Genomic DNA, 24,308 nt, shown 5'->3' on the forward strand with positions numbered 1-24,308 from the left:
CTGGAGAAGCTCACATTAGCATATCATGTTAGTAACTCCTCTTTTCTCCCCCACAAAGGTGGTAAAATGGACAATAAAAACCATTCATTTACGTATGGTCCACCAAAAGAATATAAATAATAGCAAACTCTAGCAATTGTTAAAGAGTAAAACCACCAATTATTGATAAAGGAAAATGAAGATGTAAAAGACTCAGACAGGATTTTTAGCAGTCTATATACTGCAGTGCCGCTTATCCCCACGGCTCTCTACTCCCCCTCCTGCCCGCCAACAGTATGGTCCTCTAAAAATTAAAAGACCACAAATGATTTAAAATAGCATTTATAGTTTAGAAAATGCATTTCGCTCCGTACTTGCAAATAGTATGTGCAAAGTAATCCAGTGGGGTGAGAGGGCCAAGTGCAGCACTAAAACAAGACCGACAACCAGGCGTCCTCCGCCTTTGAGTCCACATCAGAAACCAGATTCCATATGTCAAAATAAATCTAATAATTTCTACAGTTTCCACTGTCTGTAATGTCAAATGCTTGGCTGGTTGAACAGCAGCTCGGGGATTATTTAAATCAATGAAAAGACTTGACACAAACATCAAGGTTAAAATAAAATAAAAATAAAAAATGCGACCGCGGCAGGACTCGAACCTGCAATCTTCTGATCCGAAGTCAGACGCCTTATCCATTAGGCCACGCGGCCCCGACGTACAGGTATGTGAACATTCACAAATATCAATGTCTACCATTTAGCTGGTTATTCCGTTTTGTTTTTATAAAGGATGACGTGCGTATGGAGTGGTTTGCAAAAGAAACAAGAACCGTCATTTCCGTACAAGTCTTTATCCTATGTATTTATTTAACGCGTCTTAAAGGTTTATGAATCATCCAGACCGCGTGGTGTCGCTATAGTTTAACCTTTTGGATTTAGTGTTAAAACTCAAACTGGATGGGACGCAAAGATGCCTTCGTTCGGTTACAGGCGGACTTCACAATAAATCCCACCGCCTGAAACAAGTAAGCTAAAGTGTGCGTTTCTCTCTTGTCCTCTGTCACCGAGTTAAACAAAAAAAAAAGCTACGTTTAATGATTATAGAGTAAGTTACTTAAAGATTAACACGTGGGAGCAGGGTTTGTAAACACTGTTTTTGTGGTGAAAAAGAATTGAGGCTCATTTATATTTGCAGAGGTCCTAGAATTGCGAGGAGGCTGGTGCCTATAAACCAGGGGTGCCCAAGTCCAGTCCTCGAGAGCTACCATCCTGCAAGTTTTAGAAGTATCCTTACTCCATCAGACCGGGGTCAGCTCTACAGAGGCCTGATAACGAGCCATTCATTTGATTCAGGTGTGTTGAAGCAGGGATGCATCTGAAAGTTGCATCCAGTTATATTAATAGAAAGTTGAATAGAAGGAAAAAAGTGAGGTAGAAAAAAGATCGTAAGCAGCAGCGATAACCCCAACCCTAAGCGGGTTGTGAAGCAAATTCAATTTAATGGCTGTCATTGATCTTATGACTGACAAAGAATCATGCGAATTATAATGAAAAATTCGACCAAGTATATCAACAGATTTGTACAAGGTAAAGTTCTAGTGGTGATTGCTGTCGTCGTGTAGGTTTGCTTCAGCTTTGGCTTTCATTGGGGTTGATCAGATTCAGACTTAAACACTGGCTCAGACATGTACAGCCAGAACCCATTTTACCTAAACACAACTCAACACAACTCAGACGCTTCAGAATCTATGTTGAAATATGTCAAAAGTCTCCCTGGATCTGATGTAACTGTTAGCTGACCAGTTTAGCTCTTGTGACACGTATGATGTCACTGATCCAAATACACCCAAGGAAGAATTTGCTGTGTTTTCTTCAGTACACTTTTTGAAAGCTTTTTTTTTTTGTGTGAAATCTGACAGTGGAAATTTATACTTCTGGATATTGTTTCATTATCAAAGAAGTCATGTGAGGTTAATTTGTTGCTATCTGCTTGTCCTACAGCTCTGGTGAGACGTCCGCATGAGGTGATGTTGCATTTGTCACGCTGTCCTCTCAAGAGGACGTTTGTCTCTCTGCGATGGAGGCGTCTAAAGTCCTTCTACTCCACCAAACCTTGCTCACAGCAGGGCGAGGACTCGACGGAGACCCGCCTGAACCCCCTCAACATCCAGATGCTTTCCAGAAACCTCCACGAGCAAATCTTTCGTGGCATTGAGCCAGAGTACAGGGAGGAAGCTGTGGAGCGCAGCATAAGGCACTTGCAGAATCACAATCTGTGGGGGAAGGAAACCTCACTGCTGCCTGATGTCGACCTCAAGCTTCCGCGGATGTTTGGGAAAAACATAGATGACCACTTCCGCATCTTGGCCGAGAAGCAGAGCCTTCCCTACCTGGAGGCCGCCTCGAAGCTGCAGCAGGCCGACCCCCCACCCATGCCTCAGGAATGGAGCTGGGAGGTGGGCTGGACCCGCTATGGGCCTGGTGGGGAAAGTCAGAAAGTGGATTTCCCAGACGAGTCCGCGCTAGTGTTTGATGTGGAGGTGTGCACAACGGAGGGGCAGTGCCCTACGCTGGCTGTCGCTCTTTCTCCTACCAACTGGTGAGAAACAAATATCAACATATAACATGTAAAAATGGGAAAACCGTTGTGGTTATTTTGCCTTCATCATGACTCTTAAATGTTTTCACATTTTGTCACATTCCCACCACAACTGAGATTTTAGGTGACAGACCAACACAAACAAACATATAACTACGAAGCTTTTAGAAAAGGAATCATGGTTTTCAATACATTTTTAATTATTTATTTATTTATTTATTTTTTTTACAAATAACTATTTTGAAATGTGGCTCGCTTATATGCAATATGTGGCATGTTGATGTATTCGGACTGTCATAGTCAACATCTTGAAGACTCACCTGCCCTAAACTTTCTCTACTACATCACCTCTGACCTGCCCACTGGGCTCCTTGATCTTCATGATGCCCTTTGTTCTCTAACAAACCTTCTCAAATGTATTTCAAAGCTATTTTCCTCCCACTTCAGAGTTATTCACTACTTTATCTTTGTCAGTCACTTAAATTCAAATAAAAATACATTGAAGTTTTTAGTCCACGGCTTGATAAATTTGTGAACAACGTTTAAGCAGTGCGAGGCACTGTGTGTGTGCTGAGAGTCTAACTTCCTTTGTCTCGTCAGGTACTCCTGGTGCAGTAAGCGTCTAATTGAGGAGCGGTACTCTTGGTCAAACCAGCTCACTCTTGCAGACCTCATTCCCCTGGAGACGCCGTTTAACTCTTCCCGCCCTCCAGGCGGTCAGTGGAAGGAGAGGCTCATAGTGGGTCACAACGTCAGCTTTGATCGATCTTTCATCAAGGAGCAGTACCTTCTGAAGGTTAGGTTCGTTGTTCTTTTGTGCTTTTCTTTAATCTGTCAGTTTATGTCGACTAAGGCATCCATTTTGTTGCATTCAGGGTCCAAATACACGCTTCATGGACACCATGAGCCTTCATATGGCCATCTCTGGGTTGACGGCCTTCCAGCGCACGCTGTGGATGGCCAACAAGCTGGGTAAGAAGAGGGGCCTTCAGGAGGTTAAGGAGCACATTAAGAAAGCTGGACAGAAGAGGGAAGGCCCAATGGTTTGTGTTGTTTCACTCTAATTTACTTGTAAAACTTATAAATTGAATTTTGATTTTGTAAAGTTGTTTTTTTGTTGTTTTTTTTTTGCATTAAAAAAATCTCCATGTTTTGTTGACAGATTGGCTCCTGGGCCTGGGTGGACATGAGCAGCATTAACAATCTAGCCGACGTCCATGCTCTATATGTGGGAGGGCCGCCACTGCAGAAAGAGGCCAGAGACATTTTTGTGAAAGGAACGATGGCTGACGTCAGGAACAACTTTCAGGTTGGAAATGAATAAAAAGTTTGAATATTAACTGGAGTTATGGAGTATTAATGTGCTTTTGCTGCCATCTACAGGAGCTAATGCAGTACTGCGCTTTGGATGTTGAGGCCACGCAGCAGGTCTTCACAGAGCAGCTGCCCCTCTTCATGGAGAGGTTGGCAGACCCACGAACATAAACACCAGAAGTTGTGCAAAAGCATCTATACCCCTTCAACTTGTACGCGTTGCACAGTGGTTGGAAATGAAAATCCGATAAATGAAGTGTGCAACTGTTTTCAGCTCCTCTGAGTCGATACTTTGCAGAACTACATTTCATTGCATTTACAGCTCCAAGTGCATATCTAGAGCTGGACATTTTTTGACCATTCTTTTTTTTTTTTGCAAAATCACTCGGGCTAAGTCAGATTGAACGGAGAGCATCTGCACTAGGGCTGCTCTTTCTGGTGAAGTAAAGCATTCCAGCAGCATCATGCTGCCACTGCCATGTTTCACTGTTAGTATTGTGTGTTCAGTATGATGTGCAGAGTTAGTTTTCTGCCACACATAGTAGTTTGTGTGTTGGTTGTAAATATCAGTTTTGGTCTCGTTCAACTAAACCAAATGTTGAAAACTGTGTGTTTTTTGTCCCGTAAATTATAGTCAAAATAAAATATGTTAAAATTTGGGGGTGCAACGCAGCAAAATGTTGAAAAGTGTAAGTTTGTCAGGCAGTAAATTTGTAAGATTTAGTATTAGATTAGAGGTCAGGGACAGATGATCTCTGTCCCGTATTGCTTGTTTGTATTTGGTGTCCTTCTAGGTGTTTTGGAGTCATATCATGATGTATTTAGTTTGAAGAGTCATCTTTCGCTGCTGTGAAAAACTTAATCGCCTCCTCTGCATTTGGTAAGGTGTCCGCATCCAGTGACGTTTGCTGGGATGCTGGAGATGGGTGTCAGCTACCTTCCCGTCAACCAGAACTGGGACCGCTACCTGGAGGACTCCCAAGATGTCTACGAAGAGCTTGAGAGGGAGATGAAGAAGTCTCTGATGATTCTAGCCGACGATGCCTGTCAACTCCTGCAGGATGACCGGTCAGAGAGTAACTGATAAAGTCCCATGCTGTTGGCTGTGTTATAGCATTTCATTCTATTTCAGATTGTGTCTTAAGGTAATACTTCTGGATAGGCCATATGTTTACATGTCATCTACTCATCTGTTCCCTTTATACCCCCCACTCTTAATAGCTGGGATCAGAAATGATAAGTAACCAAGCAATGTTTTCAAATATGACAGTAATTAAAAAAAAAAAAAAAAGTTGTTTTGGGGATTTTTCCATGTAATTTTATGCAATATTTAAATTGAAATTCCAAAATAAAACTAGTAGTTTTGTTATAAGGTTGAAAGTTTTGTTAGGTTTTTCATGTTATTTTCGTAAGTATGGAACGTTCATGGTGGTTCCTTATTTCCAAAATGGAACCAAATTTCAAATGGTTTCATTTATTATTTTCAAGGGTCATTTAGCCCTCGCAGCTTTAGATCAGTTTTATTTGGCTGGGCTCTTTGGGTTGTTAGATTGATAACTCTCTATGCAACGCTGTTATGGATTAAAAAAAAATAAAAAATCACATGGTTTATATTTTAAGGTACAAAGAAGACCCCTGGCTTTGGGATCTTGAGTGGGACGTTCAGGAGTTCAAGCAGAAGAAAGTCGCTGCCAGCAAGAAGAAAAACTCCAAAAACGCAGCTGTAGCAAAGACTTCCACTCTGCTTCCAGACTGGGAAGATGGTATGTCATTTCTTAAAAATTTTTATTTTACTACTGCAAGTTTTTGAAGTTAATGACGATCCCCCCCCTAAAAAAAAACAAAAAAACAAAAAAAAAACTAAAGCAGCTGGTTATTGTTTTTCAGACCCAGGCCCGCCATCTGAGGAGGAGATGGCAGGTCCTTGCTCCAGCAGGCTGGCCGTTGAGAAACTCAAGGAAACAGTGAGTCGTCTTCCTAAGAGAAGGCAACATCTTCCTGGACATCCAGCGTAAGATTATTCCAGAACACCACAGTCACCTGTTACTGGGCATTTCCCTCTTTTCTTTCTGAAAGCCTCTCCTTCTTCGACCTGACGCTCTCTAGGTGGTATCGTAAGCTGTGTGAGAAGATGTCAGAAGACAGCTGGTCGCCGGGAGCCAGCCTCATCAGCCTGCAGATGAGGCTGACGCCGAAACTGATGGGCCTGACGTGGGACGGCTTCCCCCTGCATTACACGGAGAAACACGGCTGGGGATACCTGGTTCCCGGGCGGAGGGATAATCTGAATCCTCAGGAGGAAAATCTTGAGTCTCTGTGCCCACACAGGTGCTTGACTTGGTGCTCTTCGAGTAAAAAGACTCGACACACGGACTGCACAGGAAAATGTTCATTTTTTTTGTGAAATATTGTTCTTAGTCATTAATATTCATCTTCCGCTAAGGATATCCTCCTTTTAATTTATGTGTAAAACAATATTCTGCAACGAGACTCATTGCCTACTATTGTGCTGATCATTTAACCTCAGTTTTAAACGTGTGTTTTCACAGAGTCATTGAAAGGATATATAAAGAATATTGTGAGCAGAACAGCAAGGAGCAGCCTGAGCATCTAAACCCTTCAGATGAGCCTGTGTGGACCGACAGCACAGTGTGGACGAAGGTGCTTAACAAATAAAAGAATTACAGTGTTAATTTAAATATTTGTCCCCCCAAGGAAGCACTAATATGATTGTTTAGCTCATTTTGACTTCTGGTTCTTCAGTCAGTATTGCTACGAGTAATTAATTTCTTATTTTTTTATTTTTTTCAAAATCTCTTTCTCTTTCTTACTGTTTATTCAATGTCACATGCTGTTTTTTTTATTATTATGTAAAGCACTTTGAAATGCCTTGCTGCTGAAATGTGCTATACAAATAAAATTTGATTGATTGATTGATTTGTGTCTACATTTTCTGCAATGACTTGTACTGACTGTGATATGTTTTGTGTTTTTCTGCGCTTAAAGGTGGAGGAGTTGAGCTCCTTGGAACATTTCCCAGAAGAAAACGGAGCCAGAGTGGTAAAAAACGAGAAAAAGTTGACGACGGTCAGTATGGACCGACCAGTTCTTTCTTGTTATGGAGTTAGATTTTTTTTGGCCCATTACGTTTTCAGCTGGGATTTATTCTATTCCACTCATTTTATCCCTTACCAGCAGTCCCACGATCCCTTTTCTCTCAGCGAGGAGAGTCGCTGCCACTATCACCATGGAAACGGCCCCTACAACGACGTAGATATTCCAGGTTGCTGGTTTTTTAAATTACCTCACAAGGTGAGCAACTTTAATTTCACTTTGGTGCCCTTAATGGCTCCATTGGGTTGTTTTTTATTTATTTTTCCCACTCTGACTAATCGCTCCAACAGGACGGTAATCACAACAATGTAGGCAGCCCTTTTTCAAAGGACTTCTTGGCTAAAATGGAGGACGGTACGTTAAGAGCAGGGAGAGGTGGAACCAACGCAACACGAGCTCTGGAGATCAACAAGATGATGTCTTTCTGGAGGAACGCTCACAAACGGATAAGGTACCCACCCATCTGCTGTTCGGATCACAGCCAGAACTGAACGTGGGTTTAACTTTTGCCTCCTCAAAGTTCTCAGATGGTGCTGTGGCTACGGAAAGGAGAACTTCCTCGTAACGTCAGCAGGTGTGTATGGCGCTTTGCCATTCCAGGAACAAAAACAAAACTATTATGCATCTAACTTTGGGTCTTCCGAAAGGCATAAGGACTATGATGAAGAGGGCCAGTATGGGGCCATCCTGCCTCAGGTCATCACAGCTGGGACTGTGACCCGCAGGGCTGTGGAGCCAACATGGCTGACCGCCAGTAATGCTCGGGTAAGAAGACGAGCTGATGTTAGAAGTCGGACAAAGTCTGCAAGAAGCTGACAAACATTTTAAAGAGCAGTTCGAATGATGCTTTTTCTCAAACTGTTTCATTTGAAGAGAAAAAAAACAAAACATTTTTGGATGAGACTTCTAAACCATATTACCAGCTGTTGATCATGGTAGTGGCCATATTATGCTTTAGTTTATATTATAAGCCTGTTTGAAGAGTGTAAAATCATCAGTTTCCTAGTCGGTTTTAGACTAAATGACATTATATTTAAAATCAGCTTTTGTTTCCTCCTCAGAGGGACCGGGTAGGCAGTGAAATGAAAGCCATGGTTCAGGTACCGCCTGGATATCACCTGGTTGGAGCAGACGTAGACTCTCAGGAGCTCTGGATTGCTGCTGTACTCGGAGAGGCTCACTTTGCTGGCATGCACGGTAAAATAAATCCCTATAAAATTGGGCTGCATTACTAAAAAAAAAAAAAAATGCAGTTTTTTACTTGCAATCTTGCCTGAATATCTGTGGGCCAGGTTGCACAGCATTTGGCTGGATGACCCTTCAAGGAAAGAAAAGTCAGGGGACCGACCTGCACAGCAGGACCGCAGACGCTGTGGGCATCAGCAGAGAACACGCCAAGGTGTTCAACTACGGGCGGATATACGGGGCAGGACAGCCGTTTGCCGAGAGGCTGCTGATGCAGTTCAACCACCGCCTCAATCAGACAGAAGCTGCCAGCAAGGCCAGGCAGATGTATGCTCTAACCAAGGGCGTACGCAGGTGAGCTCAGCGGCGTGAACGGAGAAGGTTTCAGCTGGAGTTAGTTGGAGGCGGTTGCCGTTTTTATATATTTTTCTCGTCAGATACCATCTATCGGAGGAGGGCGAGTGGCTCGTCGATGAGCTGGGCATAGATGTGCAAAGGGAGGAGGATGGAAGCGTCTCGTTGGAGGAGCTGCGGAGGATCAGTAGACTTGCATCGCAGAGGTAACAGAGCGAGTATAATCAAAGCTCAGTAGCTTTCCGCTACTCCGTCTCTGGACACCGCCGCCTCTCATCTTCCGTGCGTGCTTGCCGTAACGTCTCAGCTCCCGGCGAAAGAAGTGGGACGTTGTGGCCAAACGCGTCTGGGCCGGAGGCACGGAGTCGGACATGTTCAACAAGCTGGAGAGCATCGCTCATTCAGCGCAGCCGGCCACTCCTGTTCTAGGCTGCAGGATCAGCAGAGCTCTGGAGCCCAAGGCCGTAAAAGATGAGGTGAGACAGTAAAAAAAAACTAATGCTATGTTCATTATTAATATAAATGGGCCGTCAAATATGACATACTGAATCTTTTTGGTACTTACGTCAGCAATAAATGTGTTTTTGTTCCCGTATTATGAGTTGGATGCCGTTTTTATAGAACTTGAAGATGAACACACGCTTTGATAGAATGGAACGTTCTCATGTCTTTCCTGCCTTGGAGAGCATATAACAATAAGACTCTGCGTCATATTGTATTTAAACATCAGGGAAACAGAAAGTTACAGATTAATCAAAGGTTTCTCAAAATTTTGTAGTTTTGACTTGTTAAAACCAGTTTTATCCAATTTCTCTTTCAGAACTTTACAAATGTGCTCCCTTTCTTGATATTCAAAACCTTATTCATAAAATGTATATGCTAAGTAAAAAAAAAAACTACAGTTACAGTGCTGACTTATTCTGAATCACACAAAGTTAAAGGTATTCCATCGCATCTCCAAACTGGACAGATTCCATTTCTTTCTCCTTTTTTCTTCCCTGAAAATGTGAAGCGTGCCGCCACATTCTCAAATATTCATTCGTTTCTTTTAATAAAAAATAACATTGGCCAATCACTCATGTGTTACGATTGCTAAATCCTTCATTATTTAGCACGACTGTACAAAAAGCTGCTTCTTGCAATTTATTAGGACCACAGGTGACGTCACACTGTGTTTTTGAATACTAGTGAAACCGTTTAACTGTGGCAAAAGAATCACAGATATTTTAGTCTTTTATATTAGCAACTAGCATAGCTAACAGTAATTATTAGTCTGTGTGTTCTCTGTACAATATGTGGATCCTTACCTCTGACTCTGAAGCTGCCAGTATTTCTTAATGCATGTTTTACAATCAAAGCATGGCTTTTCATCAGGAGCCTTCTGTTATAGTCTATCGCCCTCTTGTGGTCGTCCAAATTAACAGCAGCCATGCTAAAAATGCAGTTTTTTGTTTTTTTAGATCCTTAAGGCTTCATCTCACTGATAGTGATTACAGCCGACTCTTTATTTATTCAGTAATATCTTCCACTCTGCAGAGGAGGTGTAGCCTATATATGCTGCATTGACTGATCCAGCATTAAGTCAACTTTTAGTCTCATGCTGATTTCTGTGCGCCCCTTGTTCTCATCTAAATCCTAATTCGACTTTCCAGTTTATCACCAGCAGAGTGAACTGGGCGGTCCAGAGCTCCGCGGTGGACTACCTGCACCTGATGCTGGTGGCCATGAAGTGGCTCTTCGAGGAGTACAACATCGACGGCCGTTTCTGCGTCAGCATCCACGACGAAGTGCGTTACCTCGTCCGCAGCGAAGATCGTTACAGAGCAGCGCTGGCGCTGCAGATCACAAACCTGCTGACAAGGTCACTGTGCAGAACACTTCTGATTGTATTCATTATCGCTCCACAGTTTATTTATCATTGCTTTTTTTAAATTTTTTTAATTACAGGTGTATGTTTGCCCATGCGTTAGGCATGCAGGACCTTCCACAGTCGGTGGCGTTCTTCAGCGCGGTCGACATTGACCAATGTCTGAGGAAGGAAGTTACTATGGACTGTGTGACTCCCTCCAACCCCACCGGTATGGAGAGGCGATACGGTATTCCACCTGGTGAGCTCCGGTCCTTTTGTCTTTAAATGCCAACATTTTGGTCAGTAAAGAATGTTTTTAATACATCCACAGCACAGAAAAGACAGGAGGAAGTCTGAAATGCAACAGGAACTATTTATTTTGCCAAAAGGATTCAGAATAAAACTCCGAGCCACTTAGTGGTTTGGAGTTGTATTCGCGACTCTTACTGTGTGCATTCTAATCTTTCCCTGACGTTAGTGTGTTATAAAGTGAAAACTGTTCTCTGCTACGCCTACACCATCTTCTACTCAAAAACAAACAAGTTTTGTTTATCGGGGAAATTCAGCAAAAGAAGCTGAATTGTTGAAAATTGTCTAAATTATGAAAAGCAGGAAGAAACTAATTCCTATTTTAATTAAATAAAACTGTTCACTTCATATTTAAAAGATGCTTCTTTTAATGAATTGACATACATATAACAGATTATTAAACAAAGTGTGCAAAACTTTCCACAGGTGAGGCCCTGGACATGAACCAAATCCTCAGCATCACCAAAGGCTCCCTGAGCAAAGGCAGGTAGCCGTTTCCTGCTGACCGGCAGGTTCGTGATGTCGAGGAAAGGAGTCGTTTCCAGCTCACTGTTTTCTCTTCTTCCGCTTGGGCTCCTGGCTCTCCTCTGCGTCCTGCGACTCCTGAGTCTGAGAAATAAGAAAGACGAGCCACGTTTGACGGACGGGTCTCTTGAAAACTAAAATCGCAAGGATGTTTTAGGTTTTTGTCACATCAGGGATAAATCTATTTGAGGGATCATGTGAAGTTTTCACCGACCTCCCCGGTTTCCTCCTGCTCCTGCAGGGCCGCATCCAAGGTGGCGGCGTTGATGCGGAAATCTCTCGAGGTGCTCAGCTTCATGTACTGCATCAGGTTGACCTGGAAAAACGAGCACAAATCATAAGATGCTGGCTGAGCCCCAATTTCCACACGAGTTTCTTGTTAAATATTTATGTGTTTTGTTTATTAAACCGGTTTAAACAGACCTTTGACTTCTTTGAGAGAGTGATGAGGTACTTCTCATACTGCTCGATGCTGAAGATCAGGTTGGGGATGGCCGTTGTCTCACGGAGAAGCTTTGCCTGCCCAGAGAAAAGTAAATATTCAAAATCAACAATAATAGAAAGCCTGTGAACTAATCACTGCAAAGTTGATCTCATTAATTCAAAACCCATATCCTCCTCCAGCTCGTCTACGGTCTCCAAAATTCCTGTTAAAATCCTCCACGGATTTTTCTTTGACTTTTTGATCAGGCATGTTATCTGGCTAACCAAGCGCAGCGATACCCGGGTCCTTGAGAGTTTATCTTTACAAAGCTCTTGGATTTGCTTCACATTCATCTCTGTTGCTTTTGCACCATTTTTAAAAAAATAGATAGATCTCAGCCACGTCAGGTTTGGCGATTCATTTCTACACGGTTAAATTCCTCACCGACGCAGCAGCGTTCACCTCGTTCCTTTTCTTCTTCTTCTTGTCATCGCCAGGGTTGGATTCTCCACTCTAACCAAGGAAAAAAGAAAAAAAAACAGAAAAACTTAATGCTTCCTGTGGAGGACGAGGCTGGCCTTTATAACACCAAACTGATGGTGACTATACTTGGGCGTAAGTGATGAAGGAGTAGCACTGCGGGGTCAGGTGGGAACCGGATAGCTTCACCTGCATAGAGGAAGCCTTAAATAAAAAACAAACTATAAAGGAAATTAAAACCAAGTAGTAAAACTTCAGACTTACCAGTTTCTCAAATCTGCTTGGCAGTGACCCGTGCTGGCTGGCACACGCCTGGATGTACTGCAGTGTAGATTTAACAGACAAAAGGAAGCGTCACACCGGGACACTGATGCACAGTCGCTGAAATGATCAGCCGGGCAGATACACACGTATTTGACCAGGGTGGTGAGGGTGGCGTAGGTGCGACTCAGCTCTCTCAGCAGTGTTACGGTGCAGTTCCCAGGAAGAAGGGCCGTCTGGACCAGCTCGTTTAATGCGGTCAGCAGAGTTCCCAGCTGCAGGGTCACCGCCTTCTCAACCGGGTCTTGCTGGCCCGCAGCCTGGGAGGCGTCGGCTGCAACCAGAGAAGTTCAGGCTCTGTTCAACTGTCCGAAGGCTGTGGATCGATAATCCAACTACGCGTCTTTGGAAAAGGGGATCGTACCAGAGCCGGGTTTCTCAGAAGCTGTTTGGCTTTTCTTCCTGGCAATGAGCCAGTCCACTTCATCCAGCACTCGGTCAACCTGAGTCAGGACGAGCAGCTGGGGAGAGATTTTGCAAGTCAAAAACGGGAGGAGACGGCTTGGAGATACCGGAGGAGGAATTTCACAATGACTCCAAGACCTGCAGCTGGAAAACGGATACGTACTGCTGCTGCTGTTGCCGTTTTCATGTTAACGATGGAAAAGTGACACTGCTTCTCCACTTCTACATCCTGATTAGAGAGGGGGAAAAAAACAAAGCAGGGTTGATTAAAAAACAAACATGCTGTATTGTTTGGCTGGTGGAGCGCCGTCCGCATTTATTGGCACCTTCCTCTGGAAAATGTGTAGCATCATCTTTTGCTTTTAAAAAAAAAAATCTTTCCCGCAATTCTTGGCACTCACACCGTTGCCGTTTTGCTCTTCATTTCGACTCTTCCTCGACGTCTGTGACATGATTTAGGGTTGGAGCAAGAGGGATCTTTGGCTACATCTCCAGGATTTACCTCTAGAGACCCTCCAGATCTGTAGATGATCTCTTAGGATTTAGGTCATTGTGGCAGGTGGAAAAGAAACCATCAAAACTTCAGAAGAAGTATTTAGAAATCTCTTCTGGTTCAAATTCCAAAGACGAATTTCTCTGTTCTTGTGGCTTCAGTCGTATCTAACCAAACGAAATGTTCCAGTTAAAGTCCCGGAAGAGTCATATTAAGCATTAAAAATGCTTTCCTGGCATCAAAACAAACTGTTTTTTTTATGAGGTGTTGGTGACCCAGGAGCATCCGTCTGCTACCTCCGTCACATCCTACTCACAGTGCTTGGAGCTGGAAACTCTGTCGTCTTATTCGGGTTTTTATTCCCCAGAGACACACATTGCTGATTTACTTTAACAATTAAATATAAAATATTCTTTTTAAAGAAGGTATTTATAAAAAAAAAATAAAAAAAACAATCAGTTTTTCATATAATGAGTAAAATGTTAGGAAAATTTAAAAAAATGTGCTGGTGCCATTAAAAGATTCATTTTTAAAGGGACAATATTCAACAAGGGATGAAAATTAGAGTGGGTGGTGCTGTAAGATGGGAACCAAAAACATAATTAAAAAAATGCATAAAAATAGGTAAACAATCCTGGATATATTTTCTAAAATGTACAGGAAAAAGACCATCTTGCTTATGAAGTAAACTCTGAAGTTTTAGAACATTTTTCATCACATCTTGCCACACAAGGAGCGTTAACGCAGAACTTACACCCACTGGGTGACATGATGCTGTGGTCTCCGATGGAGCACTGATGGGGAAATTACACAGTTCGAAAGCCTTATATTTTATAACGCGTCACCCAGTTTAACACTTAAAACCGCTCTAAAGGACATCCGCACCCTGAAAAAGTGTAGCAGCGTCCATCACCTGATCAATGTCTCCCAACTGGCTGTGAATGTCTTGACAAAGCTCCAGCAACAGACTCGCCGGAGTCTTGTAGAGGACCTGCAAGCTGAAGAGAAGCGACAGAAGCCCTTTACAGAACGCAGAGTCCTCTAAAACAAAAAAAGAAAGAGAGTTAACTTCCAGATCGGTTCCTGTGCGCTCAACCAGCTCACAGATTAAAAAAAAAAAAAGCCACCAACCAAAACTGGTTTCTTTGCAGATCTTCACAGTCCAGGTGATCATCTGAACAAACTGCAAATTGAAAGTAGATCATTTAGATAAAACACTCCCCGCTTAGTGAGACGGTGTCCATGTAACGGTGCACCTTGCCTGTTTAGAAGAAGGCTTTAGCTGACGTGAGAGCACGGTCAAAATGCTGACCAGCAGCTGGGCTTCTCGGCTGTTGAAGTCCTCCTCGCCCCCACTCAACTGAGTGAACAGCGCCCTCTGTCAATAAGCAACGAAAGTAATACAGATTTACACATAAACATATCAGTCGCGCAAGTAATAGTAAAGGAAGAGGAATTTTCAGGCCTCTACCTGAAACTGTCTGATGTAAAAGTAGTTCATCTCCGCAACGTCGTCCTGCTCGGCTTCATCTTCAACATCTAGAAGAGATTTCAATATGAACGATTGGTACTTCCCCCCCCTACAGTTTGTGACCTGAGGGTCACAGATTGGATGCATCTCTAACCCATGGCAGAGAGCAGCTGGGCCATCTTCTCTGGGCAGCGCTGCTGGCAGGTTGTGAAGATCCGGAGCAGACCGTCCAGACAAAGCTGGGACAAGCTGCAGCGCTTCTCCTTCTTCCCCGCCTCCTCCACCGCGCGCGGGATGTTGGTGTAGCGCCACATCAGGACGCTGCGAGACAGACGGGGAGATCACTCGTCATCTGCAGCTGTCCCAGCAGTGGACAAGTAAAACTACAAAACAGCAAAAGATGAATAAATCGAAAGGCTCTTAAAGACGTGGGGATGTTGAACCTCGTCATGTCACAGAGGAAGCGGAAAGTCCTGTCTGAATGCTGTCCATCTGGACCGTCCGTGTGTCCGGTGTCCTCCAGCTGCTGGATCTTCTGAACCGCCACGCTCAGAGCGTAACGCACAAACTCCCCGCTTGAACGCAGCACGGACAGAGCCTCCTCTCTGCTTTGACTGTTGTCTCTGGGAAAGAAGAACATTCGCTTGGTTGAAAGTTGCAGGTCAGTGACGGCAATGGTCATTTTATTAGTTCTCTTGTGATGCCTACAAACTCAACAATTGAGTTTCAATTGACATCCACTGATGTCGGATGTTAAATGAATAATAAAATAGCAGTCTAATCGCAAAAAAAGTTGAACTGTTGTTCTTGCAGATTTTTCTTTATTTTGCATAATTTACCACTTTATAGTAAGAAAAATAAAAAACAACTTTTGTTTCATGTCCAGCCTGGTTTGCTCCAATTCTGGGCAGGTAGCCATTTCTTGCAGCACATCTACTGAACTTGAATGACATGTTTTATCATGTTTCCCATTTTGAAGAGCAGCTAAAGGAAGTCTGAGAATTGTGGAATAGCTTAACGGCTCAGATACATTTAAATATTTGTTAAAAACTAGTGTAATCACTGTTTTTGTCACATTTTTGTATTCGCTTATTTTATTCTTTATCTTATTTATTTGACTAAAATGTGGTTAAGTTTTGTTGTTTTTCAATGGAAATTTTCCCCAGGGAAACAGGGAGCCAAAGCTCTGATGAGCTAAAACAATAAATGTATAACACTTAAAAATATATATATATTTACTTCTATTATTTTGAAGTATTTTGAAGTCTGTAAAGAATTTATATACGTTTACGTATTTTATCTCCAATGTATACGTTAAAGGTGTGTCCATATATCTTAGCCAGAGCTCTTGTAGTATTTAGTTTAATGTGATATTATTGTTTTGGCTCAAATAAATTTAAGATTGGACACATTAATTTGAAAGCTTTTAACACAGCTTTACTAAAGGGTAAATTGATAACCGAGTGCTGAAAAGCGATTTATGAAACGGTGACACTAAAAGCTTGTGAGTTATGCTCCGCGTGCGGAAACCCCCGAGAGGTTTTACCTGAAGAGGGCGGTGATGAGAGTCGACACGAAGCCCATGGAGAGCAAACTGCGAGGCGTTTTGTGCGACGGCCCTCGACCTTTCCCGGATTTCTCCTTCAGGATCTCAGACAGTTTGTGGTGGCGGTGGAAGAGTTCGAGAAGCTCCTCAAGGCGCGTTTTGCTGCAGGACAGAGACAACGGTTCGGCATCTGCGCCTCGTTTTATTCCAACCACGTCACTGTACGGCGAGTGGATTCTTTATGTTGAGAAATTGAAATAAAACCGTTTAAATTTGATCTAAAATTGAAAGAAAACTGTCGACTTGAGAATTTTTTGGCCCCAGTTTGTTACGCTACGTGATTTTATAGATTGCCAGAGTTCAACACCACTTACACTTAGCTTCATTATGACTATTTTCAAATAAAGATTCACTAGCTATACACTTTTTTTTTAACAAGTAGTGGACAGCAAAACAAGAATATTTTTAACAGAACTGCTTAAACATACAGCAAGACAGCTTGTAAAATAAACATCCAAGACTTTACAAAATGTAATTTTAAGTAGAGAAAAGTTGGATTAGACCTTGCAGGAACCCTGACAAAGAGTTGATAGTTACTTGTAGTTTGCTCTGATGAAGTTGTACTCCATCAGGACCTCGTAGAGTCCCATCACCAGCACAGCGAAGATGTTATTCTTCACTCCAACGCTGGAGCCCAGAGAAAACTCTGCCGATTTGTCCTGATCGATGCAGACAACGCACCAGATTCAAAAAGCGCTTTGACTTCACAAGTTAATCATCAAACACCAACACGGATGGAGACGCACAGCGATGAAAGCAAAGGCTTTGCTGTTGTATAAATGGGTCCATCCCAAAGCTACGCGTTCTAGTAAAATTACTAAATAAATGCTTCTTAATTGAAAGGACATGTCGTTATTAGAGGGGGTGGGGGGAAGGTTTCCTACCAGTTCAAAATCCTCCAGTTCACATTTGATCATGCGCCTTGTCATGCTCTCCAAGATTGTCTGTAATTCAGATTTGTAGCCCTCGTCTTCTTCCTCCGCCTCATCATCGCTGTCATCCACGTTGAGGTTTGCAGCTTGGTGTGTGTTCTGCAGCCAGGTCAGACAGTGAACAGTACAGCTCACCAGATGCGCCTGAAAAGCAACGAAAAGTGCCTCAGAGGACTCGTCAACAACGAGCAAGACGTGACGGCGAAGCGTTAACGAAGGCCGTCGGCTACCAGCGGCTCCTGCAGGTAGACTTGGTCGCCGTGAGCAGTGATGCACGGCTCCAGTTTGACGGGAGGAAGCAGGTCCTGTTCCGGCTCATAGTATCGCCTCACCTGAGGACGCAAACGCTTAATAAGCACATTTTAATAAAAAACACACACACACACACACACACAGAGAGCCATCCAAATTTACTGGTACCGTAACCGTAATATCTCATACTTTAGAAAACGTCAACTTTTACTTTGAGTAAATTTACTTTGTGAAGGAGGAAATATGTTAAATATTTGCTCTTCCTAATAATTTTCTTCCTGCGTAATAAATGTAATAAAAAAATTTAATTGGCGACACTTTATTTGAAGGGGTGAGACTGACCGGACACCGTCATAAATATGTCATGAAGGAGTGTTCACGAATGCTTATGACTTTAGTTATTAAGTGTCAGTAAGTAATGACACTTCTAATGCAAACTTTACTCTTTTAATGTAAGTTTTAATGCAGCATTGCATAAAAATGTAATTATTTACCGTATAATGCTCAGCTGACATTTTTAATGCAACTTTGCATTAAAAGTGTCATTATTATGACAATGTCATGTCAGTCTTATGCATTGTCACACTTTACTTTTTTATGTTAATAAAATACCAAGTTCTGATCAGTGACTTCCCACTTCCCTCAGGAACAAACATGATTCAACACAAAGGCACGTTTCCTTTAGCCCCTCTTAGAAACGGCAAAGACGAGAAAACACGTCATTCCACGAGAGGAAGATGTTTGTTCATCTTAAAAAGTCAGGAGATGCTGCAAGAAAATAGCTACTTACCAAAAGTCATGTTTATAAATTTTTTTTTTTTTTATATCTCTACTATATCTATGTTTAGGTGCTGCTCGGCTTTGTTTTGTAAAAAGAGGGTGTAGTACAAACCTGAGAGAGGAGGGTCTGCATGATGGAGCTCGCAAGCTGAGAGTTGCGACGGAGAACATCATAGAAACCCTGAAAATAAGAAAAGAACTGGATCCCTCAATCCTTCAGCAAGGAAATAATCTAAAAAAAAAAAAAAAAACATGCCATCAAAAGATGTCTACCTCATAAAGCATGAGGCGCACATCGGCCTGCTGGCCCAGGCAGCGGCGCAGGCTGCTGAGGATCTCCAGGCAGAAAGCTTCATTGGCAGCAGAATTGTAGCGAGAGTGAACGTCCACTTGGACCTACATGATGAGTTTTAAAAGGACTGTAAATATCCCACAAACAAGCGGTCTGTGTCTGTGATGTCGGATCAATACCTGGCTGGAGGAGACAGCCTGGCTACTCTGACTGGAAGCCAAGCTGCCCAACACCTTAAAGTTTTTCAGCAACAGCAAAAAGCCGGTCACTGCAGACTTCCTGCCATCCAGCTGGCTGGTGGAGGATGATAGAAAGGGAACAACTGTGTAAGGAGGGTAATTCATTTCTCTATCGGATGTGACCGATTAACAGCAAAGCTGCTCATACCTGGAAAACATGGCCTTGCGAAGCACCAAAATTAAAGAATCTTTCAGAGACATGCTGACTTTGAGCAGAGGCTGGAAAAGAAAACAAGAGATAAATGGCTTAACTGCACAAACCTTTGCATCTTCGACGTGGGATCCGTGTCTAGGTACCTGGACAGCTTTCAGGAAACCCTGAACGGTCCCCAGAGGCAGATAGGTCAGGTGGTCGAATGTCTCCGTCACCTTGGAGGAGGACTCCAGGAGGATCATGGGAGCAGAGCTCACAATGTCAGAGAAAAGGTCTGAAAAGTCAAAGCATTCAAAACTGTGTTAGTTACAAGCAACGACTTCAACTGTATCCAAGGTGCACAGAGAGGAACAAAAATCTGCTAATGTAAAGATTAATTTTCTAATATGTTTAGTTTCTCAATCTTCAGGTGAAACTGGAGTCGCCACTAAATCTAAACGCCAACGTAACTATTGGAAACGTCGATTACCCAAGTAATGACTGACAGGTGAGGCGGTCTTTGTGACCAGACGATTCAGGACCTGCTCCAGTATCTCGCCTCTGATTGGCTCATGCATCTGTTGTAGACGAACACAGGTCAGTGAGGAAGTAAAGAAACATTTTAGTCAGATCAGTCATGACACAATTACAGCAAAAGTTTGGTCAAAGTTGATGCAAAAATTCAACATATTTTATGTGACAGACCAACACAGAGTAGCAGAAACAGAAGAGCAGAGATGGAGGGTTCTGACTTGTATGCAGCCCCGCTTACTCTGGTTCCCACAAATAAAATGGAGCACAAACAGTTTTCCTCAGAGTTTGCCTAATCCCGAAATAGATTAGATGATAGAACACCCTTTCAATCAATTATTTAAAAATGGAAAGAGTAAAGCTACAACTAAACTAAATCATTTTCCTCCTTAATAAAATCCCACTAGGGAACATTTCAGTTTGTTAACAGAATGTGAACAAGTTCAGAAGACATTAGAACTTTTTTTTTTGTTTGACACAGCTGATGCCTAAAAGTAAACCTTACTGTACCTTAAAGCCCTGCAGGAGCATCTGTCCTCCCAGCTTGCAGGCCTGCTGAGACGGGGTCCGGGCTGCAGTGACGGGCCCCTCTGTGGACTTGCCAAACGGTCCGGGTTTGGGCCCGAACGTGTCCATAAGAAAGAAGCCGAGCTGCACCAATCCCTGAGTGACGTGATCCCATCCAAACACACTGAAGGAGAAGGAGAGTTTAGTTAAGTTCAGACGTCAATGAAAGCAAATCCGGAGACTTCAGGTGGAAGACAAGACGCTTCCTCACCTGTTCTTCACTGTGTCCAGGATCATCTTCGCCACACTGCAGTGAACCGGCAGGAGGTCCTGGAGAAACTTCGAACCTTGTTGAAGCTGCTCGTCCTTATAGCTCTTAATCACTGCCCCTTTCAAAAGGTCAAACACCTACCAGCAAAAAAAATAAATAAATAAATAAAATACATTTGACACAGATTTTAATCCGAAAAAAGTAAAAACAAGGAAGCTGTTCCCACCTGCTCCTCATATCGCTGGACGCGCGCTACTGAGAGCAACAGGGCGACGCTGAACGGACACAAGTCCCCGTACGACGTCTGCAGAAACACGAACAAATCCATAAGCGCAGCCGACACGACGCGTTTGATCAAAATGTTGAAAATAATCGCGAAAAACGGATGGCAAAGCGAGGCTGACTGTAACCTTAAAGCTTTTGAGGAGCTCCCTCCCGAGCTCATGATCCAGTCTGATAGCAAAGACTACGTGGAGAATGACGGTTCCCTCCACGTGCCTCAACTGGTCCTGTGGAATAGTCTGAACCTCCAGATGCAAGTTCCTAAAAAAACAAAAAAAAAAACAAGGATTCAAATACTTAGAACGAGTGAATACTGCATTTACGGAGAGTAGAGAGTGAATCCAGGAAGGAAAAATAAATAAATAAAACTCGCTCACTCTCCGTCCTCCTGCTCTTCTTCCTGCCGATCGTCCTGGTCCCTAAAGTAACTGACGATTCCGTCCAGGATCTGTTTCTTACAGCCCTAATTAAAGAATTAAAAAACCAAAAAATTACACTGATTGAGAAGTGGGCAACTCATGTAGACGTATTTCTTTCAAACAAAAGCAAAACTTATTAACAAACCCACTTTGGCCGATAAAAGCAGCAGCTGATAAACCAGTGGCGGGATCTCCTGCAGATCCATCTTGGAAAACATCCTCAGGACTTTGTCGACCAAAAACTGCAGCTCCTCTGCGGACAGCGGCACGTCCCTAAGAATAGGCAAGATGGAAAAACTGCAACATCAGAGGAGAAAAAGATACTCTACGTGCAACAAAAGATCCGTCACATTAGAGTAATCTGATTTTCATCCGCTTAAGAAATGCCACTGACAGGTTGCTTACCTGAACATAGTTGTCAGGTGGATAACACACTGTGGATCCCATCTGCATGAAAAGTAAAGAACCTATGAGCTCTTTAGATGGTACACAACTAGTGAAACACGGCTGGCGTTAGATAAGAGCCGACACGTCTTCACCTGCTTGAGCAGAGGCTGTTAATCAGCTGCTTTTTGTATTCTTCGCCACTGAGTTCCCCTGTAATTACAACAAGTCGTGTTTTTGAAATGTATACCTCGCCTCTGTGTTCTTTCAGAAAACCGACCAGCGTTTACCTTTGCCGTAAGACAAGGCTGCGCACGCCGCGAGTGCGGTAAGGATCGTAGGAAACAGCTCCAGCGATTTCCCGCTGCCCATCTTCCCCGCTTTAATGGCGTCGACGAACAGAGCAGCCAGTTTGGCGAGAGATGATCCCGACAGTGTGCGAGTCTGTGTTACAACCACAGAAAGACATTACAACCAGAAACTTTGACGGATTTTATTGTTTTATTATGAAATAAACAGACAAAAAGTAATGTATAATTGTGACGTGGAAGGGAAAGGATATATGTTTTTGTTTTTTCCCAGTTATACATTTACTCTAGACACATCTCTAGATGTCCAGATAGTAACTTATCTCTGTGCTAAATTTCTCCACAACTTTCTCCCTGACCTGTCTGATGTGTTTCTTGTCCTTTGTGATGCTATTTATTCACCAAACTTCTCTAATAAACCTCTGAGGCCTTCACAGAATAGCAGCTGGATTTATTCTGAACTTCAGCTACACACAGATAGTCTATCAACCAGGAAGAGTGCAAAGGGATCCATTTTACAAGGCATAAAGGTAGAGATACCAAATAGGAGACTTTTAAACCCCGCTTCCAATACTTCCACTATTCTATTTTTTATTATTTTTTTTACCTCCAGCATCAGCAGACCGATGATATCAGCTGCCACCTCAGCCTGAAGATCCCCAGATTCACACAGAGGAATGAGATGCTCATACACCAGAAGTCTGCGATTGGCCCCTTCACTGGAACCAGGGGGAGATCCTACAGACAAGAAAGCACAGACTTCTTTTCACACTGCATGTAATGATGCACAATGAACCACTTCAATTCAGCTTTAAATTCGATTTAACTGAAGATAAGTCTCATTATAAGCAGACTGCCTACCTTTAAGTATCCCTTTGAGCATGGTACCGACCTTCTTACCCCTTAGTGCACTGTTGGTCATTGCTGTAATAAGCTAGAAAAGCATTCAAGGGGAAAATAATACGAAAACAAGGTGATATTATAACCAAGAAGCAAAAAAAAAAAAGAAAAGAAGGGAAAAAAAGAATCAATTCCACTTTGTAATTCTGCCTACCTGGTCATTTGTCAGGGATGACAGGTATTTCTGAAGCTCAACGGTGCTCTCTCCATCGGATAAAGAGACGATTTTATCCATTTCAGCCTTCATAATCCGTTCGAAGTGACAAACCTCACAGGGAAACTAAAAGTAGGCTAAAAACTCTGTTCGTTATGAATCTCAGCAAGCCCAGTCAGCTTTTGAATCATTTATCTGCTGTTAAAAGTTGAAATTCAGCGGAAACTGTTGGGATGAATCTCTCCGTCGGTCTGAATATCGAACCGACTTTGGCAACGTTTTCATAATAACAGCAAATTTCCCGCCACCGAACACTTCCTGTTTTAGTCCGAGGTTGCCATGTTTGATGTTTTTTGTCAAATTTACCATGCCTTCCTCAGGAAACCATGTCACTGAACAAGCAGGAGTTTATTGAATCACATCCGTCGGCTAAAAAATAACGCTAAAACACAAAATAACAAATCATATGATGGTTTGTTGTGCGTAGAGATGTTTTCTTGGACCATATTCAGTGATCATCGGATTTTATTACTCTAGAGGGCGCTGTTGCCTACGTAACCACTTAAACATACCCTTAAACGTAAGACATAGGGCCCTAACGAGTTCCAGGAGCCTCTTAATAAATCGGATTATTATGGAAAAGTTCATTTATTTTAGTAAAAATTACAGCAAATGGAAACACCCAAACGGCGAGCTTCTTAAAAAGAAGAATATAATACCAAAATATGTTTTTTAAAAAGGTAAATGGGGAGTTATGTCCATGCTAAGACTACCGATTTGACAGTGATGCAGCAGATAAGTCATTGATAAACTCGACAAGGACTGTAAGTTACAATATGTCATTTCTCAAGAAGCTTGATTTTTATACAGTGCTTCATTGTACATGTACAGTGCTGCATTGAAACATACTGAAGATTAGTAGAAAGAAATATTTATTTGAGAAAAAAGTGCATAGTTAAAAGGTGTAATCACAGCGTAGAGGTTTGTGTAAAATGGCTGCATAATAGAAAACGTGCAATATGCTATTGCATTTACCACATGACTTAAAACACATAAAGAAGTGCTTAACTAACTTGGGTTTAAGTCTTTCTGGTTTGGGCTCAAACATAGTCCACATTGGGTACTCTAACCACCTACTGGAAATTTAATATAATTTTTCCATCTGAAACATTTTGATACATCTAACAATATGGGGGTTCAAAACAAGATGTAGGTTTTTAATTACATGGCCAAAACACCTTTATGCTCTTCTCAAACATGTTCTGCTCCATTAACTAACAACTACCAAATGTATTGTAGAATACAGATATATATTTTATTTTGAAATTTAGACTGTATTATTGTGTCATATACTGACAGATGTAACAGTATCTGTCAGTATATGACACTACAGAATTTAATAGATAATGTTAGCATAAAATATTAGTGTTTCGTACACAATACAGAGACATGAAGTTCGTCTGTAATAAAGTAGCTTGATTTGAATCCCAAAC

General features: G+C 42.4%; 2 protein-coding genes and 1 non-coding gene across 7 annotated transcripts; 1 reads left to right on the forward strand and 2 right to left on the reverse strand.

Annotated features, from left to right (window-relative positions):
- Positions 1-620: 620 nt before the first annotated feature.
- Positions 621-693, reverse strand: trnar-ucg (transfer RNA arginine (anticodon UCG)). The gene has a single exon. It is a non-coding gene; the product is annotated as a tRNA-Arg (tRNA).
- Positions 694-909: 216 nt separating this feature from the next.
- polg (polymerase (DNA directed), gamma) lies at positions 910-11,218 on the forward strand. Of its 5 annotated transcripts, none has more exons than XM_007545509.2 (23): positions 910-1,007; positions 1,984-2,581; positions 3,182-3,377; positions 3,457-3,624; positions 3,744-3,890; positions 3,965-4,044; positions 4,781-4,963; positions 5,516-5,658; positions 5,783-5,906; positions 6,002-6,223; positions 6,445-6,556; positions 6,902-6,982; positions 7,091-7,207; positions 7,300-7,460; positions 7,530-7,583; positions 7,657-7,774; positions 8,071-8,206; positions 8,302-8,548; positions 8,632-8,754; positions 8,856-9,024; positions 10,201-10,409; positions 10,496-10,656; positions 11,133-11,218. In XM_007545509.2, exons 2-23 carry the CDS (start codon positions 2,010-2,012, stop codon positions 11,195-11,197), a joined length of 3,588 nt encoding a protein of 1,195 aa, XP_007545571.1. In that variant the 5' UTR covers positions 910-1,007; positions 1,984-2,009; the 3' UTR covers positions 11,198-11,218. The 5 variants fall into 5 exon arrangements, with proteins under 5 accessions (XP_007545571.1, XP_007545573.1, XP_007545570.1 ...); XM_007545511.2 differs by having other exon boundaries at positions 935-1,019; XM_007545508.2 differs by lacking the exon at positions 910-1,007 and adding an exon at positions 1,300-1,335.
- On the reverse strand, positions 11,051-23,482 carry fanci (FA complementation group I). Its single transcript, XM_007545506.2, has 37 exons — positions 22,816-23,482; positions 22,623-22,695; positions 22,369-22,499; positions 21,744-21,897; positions 21,609-21,666; positions 21,475-21,516; positions 21,219-21,342; positions 21,028-21,113; positions 20,779-20,911; positions 20,595-20,672; positions 20,369-20,505; positions 20,101-20,281; positions 19,550-19,637; positions 19,224-19,354; positions 19,075-19,145; positions 18,867-18,981; positions 18,669-18,791; positions 18,508-18,576; positions 17,594-17,695; positions 17,316-17,507; positions 16,969-17,090; positions 16,372-16,533; positions 15,269-15,448; positions 14,980-15,146; positions 14,826-14,893; positions 14,616-14,732; positions 14,486-14,537; positions 14,268-14,395; positions 13,025-13,090; positions 12,821-12,917; positions 12,546-12,730; positions 12,400-12,456; positions 12,265-12,324; positions 12,100-12,168; positions 11,655-11,750; positions 11,446-11,547; positions 11,051-11,315 (listed from the first exon to the last, which is right to left on the reverse strand). Exons 1-37 carry the CDS (start codon positions 22,906-22,908, stop codon positions 11,253-11,255), a joined length of 3,972 nt encoding a protein of 1,323 aa, XP_007545568.1. The 5' UTR covers positions 22,909-23,482; the 3' UTR covers positions 11,051-11,252.
- Between the last annotated feature and the right edge of the window lie 826 nt (positions 23,483-24,308).

The sequence above is a fragment of the Poecilia formosa genome, unplaced genomic scaffold (genome assembly GCF_000485575.1).
Source record: "Poecilia formosa unplaced genomic scaffold, Poecilia_formosa-5.1.2 Scaffold13, whole genome shotgun sequence".
Lineage (NCBI taxonomy): Eukaryota > Metazoa > Chordata > Actinopteri > Cyprinodontiformes > Poeciliidae > Poecilia > Poecilia formosa.